The 10,000-nt window shown below is 37.9% G+C and overlaps 1 protein-coding gene across 2 annotated transcripts in view; it reads right to left on the reverse strand.

The window, feature by feature from the left end:
- LOC138011400 (muskelin-like) overlaps positions 1 to 10,000 on the reverse strand; it is a 23,289-nt gene that overhangs the window by 8,214 nt on the left and 5,075 nt on the right. Inside the window, exons 9-18 of one of the 2 annotated variants that reach the window (XM_068858379.1) lie at positions 8,362 to 8,660; positions 6,655 to 6,753; positions 6,276 to 6,334; positions 5,806 to 5,892; positions 5,044 to 5,098; positions 3,721 to 3,773; positions 3,396 to 3,466; positions 2,988 to 3,055; positions 2,540 to 2,625; positions 675 to 864 (exon numbers count right to left, since the gene is read on the reverse strand). In XM_068858379.1, coding sequence (XP_068714480.1) covers positions 675 to 864; positions 2,540 to 2,625; positions 2,988 to 3,055; positions 3,396 to 3,466; positions 3,721 to 3,773; positions 5,044 to 5,098; positions 5,806 to 5,892; positions 6,276 to 6,334; positions 6,655 to 6,753; positions 8,362 to 8,660 — 1,067 coding nt within the window. Of the gene's footprint in view, positions 1 to 674; positions 865 to 2,539; positions 2,626 to 2,987; positions 3,059 to 3,395; positions 3,467 to 3,720; positions 3,774 to 5,043; positions 5,099 to 5,805; positions 5,893 to 6,275; positions 6,335 to 6,654; positions 6,754 to 8,361; positions 8,661 to 10,000 lie in introns of both variants that reach the window. The other variant, XM_068858378.1, reaches the window with a different exon arrangement.

Here is a 10,000-nt window from a genome sequence, read left to right on the forward strand (position 1 = left end):
GTTCTGGGAAACAAGCTTCTGAATATTCAATTTGCTAAGTACTACATTTGGAACAACAAAAGCGAGGGATCTCCAAATATGGTACTTAGCACTGAAACATTTAACCAATCAGTTCGCACTGAATATTCGGAAGCTGTGAACGCGCGTTACACGTTTCAACCCTTATGGGTTTCTGGTATAAGTTTATTATTCGCAAAGCAAATGTACCTTGGATGTCGACTATTACGTTCATATAATACCATCAATTACGCGTATAGACCTTTTTCACAACGGCGGCCAAATAAAATACTCTCTGTTTTAATGCTAATAAGCCTTTTCAGCCTCGCTACGAAGAGCAAATTTCAAAAGAATATTTGTTTCAAAATGAGGGCAGTGTATACGTCAAATTTAGGGCGCGTTCGATTGACCGTATTACGGAATAGGAATACATGGAATAGAAGTTAGAAATCCTTCGTTTGTGCAGAACATTCACATTAACATTGTCAAACATCTGCTAAAATGCTATTTTAAACATAGCTTTATTTTCCTTGTTGCTGCAAAACGCCACACAATTTTTATTCATCACTCCACGTATTCTTATTCCAGAATAGGGTCAATTGAACGCGTCCTTAAATAACGACAAAAGAATGTAAAGATGGTCACCACTTATGATAGTGGTCTATAATCATTCGTACCTTAAGAGACCAGAAGTCATCCAATCTCCTTTTTTGTAAGCTGAATTTGCCTGGATTTCCTCCGAAAAGGTAATGAATTTTGTGAATGTGATCAAACACCAGCTGATGAGCAAATCGCGGACACGGTTCCACATTTTGCATTTTTGTCCAATAATGATGGCCCATGTTCTCATTCTTGTAAACACACGACCTTTAATGATGAAAAAAAAAAAAAAACAAAACAAAAAAATACAGCAGAGTCACTTTCAACACGAAGACCTACTATAAAAGGCGTGGTACTTAAGACAAATGCAAATGATTTATCAATCAACCGTGGATCATCCAATTTCAGTTGGTTGAGCATCGGGCTGTCTTGCGGGAGGTCGTGAGTTCGACTCCGGCCGGGCCAACACTCAGGGTCTTAACATAACTGAGGAGAAAGTGCTGCCTTTGTAATTACATCCGAAAATGGTTAGACTTTCAAGTCTTCTCGGATAAAGACTATAAACCGTAGGCTCCGTCTCACAACCCTTCAATGTTGATAAATTCTGTGGGACGTTAAAGATCCCACACACTAGTAGAAAAGAGTAGGACATGTAGTTCCCGGTGTTGTGGTCTGGCCTTTCCTGTACCAATGTGGTGGGCTTGACGTAATCTTCTGAATGGACTGCTGATCGATGAGACAACATAACAGCGAAAACAGACAGTAGTCAAATTGAAGGTGTCCAAGTGCTGAAACTTGTAAACTGGATGCAAACACAGCGGAAATGTGTCCGTAGGAATAAGACGTTATCTGCTATACTTTTTCAAAATCCACAGTCACTTTTCAAACCCTGCTAATATCTGTTAAGCCTTCCGTCTCCATGTTGCTGTTTGTTGATCGCCATCTTGGGTTGTAAATCGTGCTTGAATGAGTTCGAACAAAAACAGACGTTTGAAGCGACCCCTTTCGTAGTGCGTCTTCGTGTTTCAAGGCTTTTATTTCTCAAATACCTGCAAATCGCTGGATACAGACAACAACACGTACCACTTTTGCCCCGTGGCGCGTTTTTAGTGTCAAAATTCAAACATGTACAGTATGCGGCAATTCAAACATTCAATTTTGGGTTCGACACCTCTTCGGAAGAACTCGGATTTCCCGAATATCTCTGAGCTACTTAACCTTATTAATACACCTTATTCCAAAATGGCCGCCATTTTAGTATTCTTTTGTTTCCTTGCAAATTGGTCCTTTTGGCTTCGCTTTCAAACGTAAAATTCAAAGGAATATTTAACCTTGAACGAGGCCAAAAGAGCCAATTTGCAAGGAAACAAAAGAATACTAAAATGCGGCCATTTTGGAATATTAATAAAGGTGTATAGCTAACAACAAAATGAAAAAAAAATCAAACTAGATTTCTGTATCCATGGTTGAAGGGAACCTCCACTAAAACAGGAATATATCTTTAAAATAGTTAACATAATGCTCACAATCAAAATTGTTCAAACGTTTTCCAATGGAATCCAAAAACCTCAAAAACCAACATTTGAACCAACATTTGAATTGTTGTGTTAAAATTTAATTTCACTTTACAGTGTCCCCAATTAGTGCTCCAGCGCTAAATCTACTAGACACTTAAATAAAGTTCCTTTCCTTTCCTTTCCTTTTTTTCCTTTTCCTTTGTATCCGAAATAAATGAATTTCGAAAACGCTTGTTTTGGTTTTCAAATTTCCTGGGCGCCGCCATCTTGAATAATTGTGACGTGTACTGGTTGCTCTTTTGTATTTGCACAAAGAGCTTTTTGTTTTTTGATTGTAAACATTATGTTAAATATTTTGAAGTTGTAGCCTTGTTTTAGTGGAGGTTTCCTCTAAGATGACTAATATGCATATACGCAACACATACCATGTTTTGCGCTCCAAGTCTTGCACCCAAAACGAATGCCTCACAGTCTCTTCGCTTTTTTCTTTGTCTTTATCTTTGCTCAGACCCTGCAAAGCCAAACGCGGACTATGAATAGCATAACGGTAAAAATGATGCAAAACACACCTTCATTGCATGCACTTCATCATTATTTTTTGTCTTCCTTTTTTCTATTATCTTATTGCATTGCACAAAACGGACGCATTGAATTCTCCCGAGACGACATATTAAATACGGTCATTGCTTTCCTTCCGTAATTTATAAAAGATGCGCGCCCATTTCTAAACCAATCGGAAGCAAAATCAAATCACATCGCCACTGGCAGGTAAACGTTTTCCCGCGCTTTCCGCCGGTCGCACACATCATCTTCAACCCTTGATTGGTTCACGTGGTTGTCTGTCTTCGTTGCGATTGGCCAGAAAATACTTACTGATAAAACATGTATTTCATTAAGGTCTGGATCAATTGTTGCTCTCTGGGTAAAGCCGGCTGCAGGAACTGCTAAAGTGAAATTCACATCAGAGAAAGTATCAGTTGTCAATCAAAAAGGACGGCGTGTCATTTCTATGGAAATTTATCAACAACGTCGCTTTGTAGAAGTTAGGGCTTGAGACATCCAAGGGCTTCGACTTCTGGCAGTCCTGATGATGTCCATTTGCCAGCAAAATAAGCCCTATTACAATGACAAAACCAGGACAAGGAGGGAGGAAGGTGAGAAGGGAGGGAGGGGGGGGGGGGGCATCGGCAAAACTCACTGTTTCCACCATGAAGACATGAGCCGGCAGGAGGCAGCTTCAACAAATTCATGCAAACAGAGAAAAGGTCACTAAAACCTTACCTTGATTATTGCTATCGATTACTAATGATTTAGTGATTTCCTGTGTATCCACATTGTATGTAATAAAGTCACTGGAAAAAATAAGACGAAATAGGGAACGAGTTAAAATTAATTGAAATTGTAATTTTTCTCTTTTTCTTATTTACGTTTTGTCATCACTACGAGCATTATCTAGGCTCAAATAAAAGTCCTGACATAAAAAACTCTCAGAAAAAAAAAAACGATCAAAAATCTTTTCTTAGAAAAAAAGATCTCAGTTTTTAGCTGTGTTGTCATGGCGACTCCAGCGTCTGGCAAAATGTCAATCAAATAAAGATGCAAATACCTTAAAAATTCTTTCCCTCTTTGTCCAGCAAAGATATATAAAAGCCTTTTGCTCTGCAATTGTGAAGAAAAAGCACAAGCGGTTGACCAATAACCATCTTATCATCATCAACGAACAAGATGACCAGGGGCCCGTTTCTCGAAAGTCCCGAAACTTTACGGGCCATTTTCGGGTGTCTCAATTCCCTTTGTATCTCAAGAACGAAGAGGATTTAAGTCGTCAAACTTCACAGTTATTTTTCTTTCTGTTACCTTGAAAACATATTAAAAGACAGGCCTTCCAAAACAAGCGGTTGGCAGTTTTACAAGTGGCTTTTTTCGGGCTCGAAAAGTTTTCGGGACTTTCGAGAAACGGGCCCCAGCTCCTAGTTGGCTTCATACAAAGTACGTTTGTATCAATTATTATTATTATTGGTAGAGAACTTCACCGGTTCGAATCCTGTTAAAACGTGAATTTTTCAGGCTTTCATATTTCGCTGTTGCTAATGTGGCACTCATAACTACCGTGATGATCATTTCAAGTCAGTCAGGGTCAAGAGAATTTTGTTAAAGTGTCCATTACAATGCTTGAAATTAGCGGTCGTCCCAGACAACCAGAAAGTTTACTGGGCGACTAGCTTTTGGACAACCCAGCCAAAAATAGAAGTTTTGCACGGCAGCCATGTTGCACGGCAGGAACAATGAAAATGTTTTGCATTAGAAAGAACACTTGTTCCCATAGGAATTCTATTGTTCCTGCCATGCATCCGGTGGGGTACAAAACCGCGTCAGTAAGGAGACTGGGAATAATTTTTCCAGGGTAGGAATTTTCCTTTTTTTTTTCGATTTAGAAGTTGCTGAAACTGCTTCTTAGATGCATTGTATTTGGTTGTAATAATGCAAAAGATAATTGATCGAAATTTCTATCCCTTAAGTTCCCTGCGTTCCTGTATTAATGTCACTAACCCTAACCTGTTGTTCCCACTCTCCTTACTATCGCGGTTTTGTACCCTACCGGAAGTGAAAATTAAGATTTTTAAAAAGCTGAAAGGTCTTCTCGGTTTTCAGATGACGTCACAGCCGCCATGTTTGTGCCCCTAAACAAAGAAACGGTGGCCATATTTGTGTCCCGACCCAATCCTCTGACAATTGAAATCTATTATTATGCAAACGTCTTCTTTTGTTTTCGTTGAAAAAACATAGCTGTTGATCACGTGATTGAAAACCAACAATAGAATGAAAATTGGTATGAAAGCTTTAGGGTTGTTTTTATCTCAGAAAACCATGATTTTTTTGATCAAGTAAATAAAGATAAATCTGTCATATACATTAAGAAGGCACTTACGGTATGAAACAACATGGAATGACCATTTCTTGATGGTAACTCTGGACAGTCATCTCTGAAGAAAAATGTTCATTAGAAAATAAAAAGTAAGCAACAAATTCCCAAATGTTAAAATGGTATAATAATGGAAAGGTTTGATAAAAAAACATCAGTTTCAGCCACTCCTTGTGACCTACATGTACTGTACTAAAATCCCAAGTTGGGTTGGCAAACTTGAGTGAGTTGGAAACACAAGAACGTTTATTTAGTGCATGTGTTTATTGATTTCCTTAGACAAGTGAAAGCTAAAACATGCCATTCACCTTGTTTTCATGGTAAAATTTGTGTACTGAAACTTACTTGTATGGCCTACACTCCATAAGGTCACAAGGAGAGTGCACAGCCAGAGGTTGATAAACTGAACATGAAAAACGAGATGTCACAACACCAAGGAAAGGACTGGAGTTCAGTAAGATATTAGCACAGAGTGCTATGTGAGCTGTACTGACCAGTCAAAGCTCTGGAATTACTGTCTTGAAGGTTTCATTAAGATTTTGCTCAGGATGTGACCAGGCAGGGTTTGACTGCTGAACATTTTTTATGTTTTTGATAATAAAGTACAAAGAAAAGCTACCAGCTGTTGCAAGTTATTTGTCAAGATTGTTTCCCAGCCCAAGATGAGCCCCCTGCAGTATGTGAGAGGAGCAATAATGCGGAACATGACCTGCTGAATTGACCAATCATCTATGACATAATAATTATTACAAGGTCTGCACCACCTACTTGAGTTTGGTCCATGTATTAGTTGGACAGTGATAAGAGAAAAGGCCACTGAAGACTGGCTCCTGTCCTCTCTCATCTGATCCAGCACTATAAGAAACAATAATACATGTACAGTGTAATTACTATCAAGAACTAAAGAGTCACTGTAAAATATGATGAAATTATGCATTATTATTACATGACACTTTATATAATGCCAGCTGTGATTGACTAAAAGCAGCTAAGCGCAAGGGCATTATTCTCCCATAATGCCCATGGGCCGATTATGGATTTTGCAAATTAGTTTTTAATAGAACCGTTCTTAGTCATACGAAAAACAACTCAATAACCTTGACCATTCAGTCGTTACAGCAAAATCTCAAACCTTGGCCTAGCTGTATTGACCTCGCTATCGCTTGGTCAATAAGGCAAGGCCTCAGTTTGAGATTTTGCTGTAACGACCTCACTCTCGGTTTTTAAGTAGTTAGTACCTTGTTAGTATGCGGCCTCCAAATACGTAAATTGTGCTTTTCTCAACGTCTATACACATCTGCAATGTAAGTATGTTTTAGTGACTGTCAAGATGTTGGCCACTGTTTGAGGGTGGGTGGGGTGCAGTTAATTGAAGATGGGGGGGGGGGGGGGGGGGAGTGACATTAGAGATTAGCATGGGGTGTACCGGTAAATAAGGAAGCTGACAGAAGATGTCGGTGAGGGGATGACGGCTTTGGGTGAGGGTAAGGGATGGATGGGATTGACAGGGAACTTGAATAGATTGATTTAATATTCCACTCAAAAATATTAATTCAATCGTTTCTTAATTCTTGTTCTATGATTGTGAGTTGTGAATTTCAACAACTTTTACCTTACCTGGTGATCAAATATTAAGGATGGTCCCCCTTCAGTTGATGTATCTTCGCTTATTAGTGTCCACTGGTTTGATGTTATATCATACACATAAAAATCATTCTGTTCAAAATGGAGATATAAATCACATCATGTTCACCTTATTTCTACAGGCAGGAATTTGGCACAAAGATGAGAGATGTTTTTCTCATATAAAATTTGATCATTGTACTTGACCAGCTGTGAAAGAACCGTGAAAAAACCCAGCTTTGAACACGACAGAACAGAACTGTAGTGAAGCTATCTGGGTGTGGTCACCTATACAGCTGTAAATCAATTTTGTATCCCATATTATCATATAGACAGGAGTGTTTTACTGGAAAATACACCACTCATAAAATTCATACAAAGCTATACGTGGGACACGAGTGGCACATTTTCCATATTTTCACTAGTGAGGATATTGATGACGTCATTTCCTGCCTTTGCATGGTTGCTTGTGCAAACAGTCAGTGAAAAATGGCGAGCGATGAATTGGTGGAGTTCTCTGAAGCTGACATAAAACCCTTCTCTGAGAAACAAGAAAATGCTAATATTAAGAATGAAACTTCATACAACTTAAAATTATTCAAGGAGTTCCTTGCAAGTGAAGAAGAAATGTGCAAATTGAAGAAATTCCTTCCATCGAGCTGCAAGAATTTGTGATGAAGTTTGTACTCGGTGTCAGAAAGAAAAATGGTGAGTAAAACACTCCTGTCCATATGATAAAAAGAAAATTACATGTTACATGTAGCTCAAAGACATGAATTTTATTTACTTGCGGCAAGAACAATATCGTGAGATACCGTTCTTGCCACTCTAACAAAATTCGTATCTTCTTGCCCTGTGTAATATCCTCTATATATCATATTTTATACATTCTCTATCATGTTTCCCATTCAGAATTTCACAGAAATAAATAATTATTCACAATAATTTATTGCAGCAGAGGTGAACAGACCACTTTCATAAATGATGACCACATTTACATTCTTTTGTTAATTACATGTTACATGTTAATTACACCTACTGCCCTCATTTTGAAACAAAAATTATTTTGAAAATTGCTCATTGTAGGGCGTGAGGCTAAAAATGCTTATTAGCATTAAAATTAATAGAAGAATATTTTTGGCCACCATCACATGATAAAAGTGGTCCATGTCAACCATTTTCAATGACATTGAGGCTTAAGCATTGTTTTTGAATATACTGTACATGTACATATTAATACCACACAAGCAGAGTAAAAAAAAAATAACGATCCTACCGAAACAATTATTATAGAAAGCCATTTTTCTTCTCTTCATCTACTCAGAAGTGAAAAGCACTTTCCTTATCACCTCAGAGTTAACCAATCAAACTGCACTGGTCACTTGTGTAGTACAAAATACTAATATATGTATTATTGCATGACAAAATAAAGCAGAAGCAATACATTTAATTATAATTATTTTCAACCATGAATCATCCAATGGTTTTCACTTACTTCATATGACAGCCAATGATGAGTTCAGTGCATTAATTAAAGTATGGTGAACTTAGCTTTTGATTGAACATTGGCTGACATTTGGCAGAAAATTGAAGTAAAGAAAGTATGCACTTGAGAAGACTTCAGATAAGCATAAGCAGTCTTGCCATGTGTATTTAATAATTATTATAATAATTAATTCTGAAAACACCAAGAATCTGGACCTTAAGAGGAGTTGCATTTCTTGTGCGAGAGTCTAGATATCTTCCCAAGGTGTATATCAGCTTCTTCCTTCCATCCAGACACATTTTATGACAAGACCTTGCAGACGGCCCACCATCCTCCTCGGTGTTGCTAGATAAACAGCTCCAGTGACCAGACTCAACACTAAATGACCAGAAATCAGAGAGGTCCATGATGCCATCCCATCCTCCAATTAGATAAATAACCTGGGCTTCCATGTCAATTGCCATCTGATGCCCACCCCTCATGCCTGGATGAGGGCAACTTGTACTGTGTTCATCTGCACATAAAAGAGTTGTTACTGTAAATTACATTTGTACCTTTTTCTTTCATTCCGAAAAGGATGCCACTTTCTGCGGCATCATTTCTTAAAATTTTAATTATTATTATTTTTCCACATATTTACATATTCATTTTCGAACAAAAAAGAAATTATTATTACATACATGTAAATGGTTACTGTTTATTCTCTATTTTCGAATTCCCCATAATACACTTTGTTTGCCCCCCCAAATTTTGCATAAACTATTGTTTTCAAATGCTCTTGGGGACCCTGCATATTCCCAAGAGCATTTGAAAACAATGGTTTATGCAAAATTTGGAGGGCAAACAAAGTGTATTATGGGGAATTCGAAAATAGAGAATACCTAAATTGTTATTATTTTAGGATGTACACATAATTGTCAAACTACATCCTAGCATGGTCTCGTTCTTGAGGAATTTTCGAAAAAGTTTTCTCTACATATACACTTTTGATCTATTATTTATATATACCTGCCATTTTCCTGAAATTTTTTCTCTGTATTATTTTTGGAAGCAATGTATTTCTCAGTTCGATATTTAATATCAACTATCTCTTTAAAAATATCAAAATTGGGGCTTTTAGTACAATTTCGACTTGATCAGATATGCAATTTTGCAAGGATTATGAAATAATTCAGTAGATCACTTTTCCCTAACTTCCCAATGAACACGTCTCGTTGCGAGAGTACTGTAAATTACCTGACACCATCCAGTATGCTTTTAATGGACAGGTAGTTCCAATGCATGACATACAGGTTGGGGGTGCGGGGATGGCGCAGTGGTTAGAGCACTCGCCTCCCACCAATGTGGCCCGGGTTAGATTTCCAGATCTGGCGTAATATGTGGGTTGAGTTTGTTGGTTCTCTACAGTACTCTGCACCGAGAGGTTTTCTCTGGGTACTTCGGTTTCCCCTCTCCTCAAAAACCAACATTTGACTTGATTTGCTTTCATTGTTAATTTCAGTTGCCAGTGTCCCCAATTAGTGCTCCAGCGCTGGAACAACTAGACACTTAAATAAAGTTCCTTTCCTTTCCTTTCCTTTTACAGGTAGTTCAAAGGAATTCCGAGGTCCTGTTCTGCAGAGACTGCACATAGAATCGAGAGAGGAAAGCTTGTCTGTTAAATAATTCAGTTATTTTGACTTTAATTGTGTCAACTTCTTTGCATGCTTGATACATGTAGCTATATAAGTTCCACAGTATCTCTATTCTAGCATCTTGATAATGTCCTCTGGTTGCAGATTGTTGTCTACCACAGGATATACACAAGACTAACCAATGACTGATCATCTCTTTTGTGAAAGCATCAGCCAGCGT

This window comes from Montipora foliosa, chromosome 7 (assembly GCF_036669935.1).
Source record: "Montipora foliosa isolate CH-2021 chromosome 7, ASM3666993v2, whole genome shotgun sequence".
NCBI lineage: Eukaryota > Metazoa > Cnidaria > Anthozoa > Scleractinia > Acroporidae > Montipora > Montipora foliosa.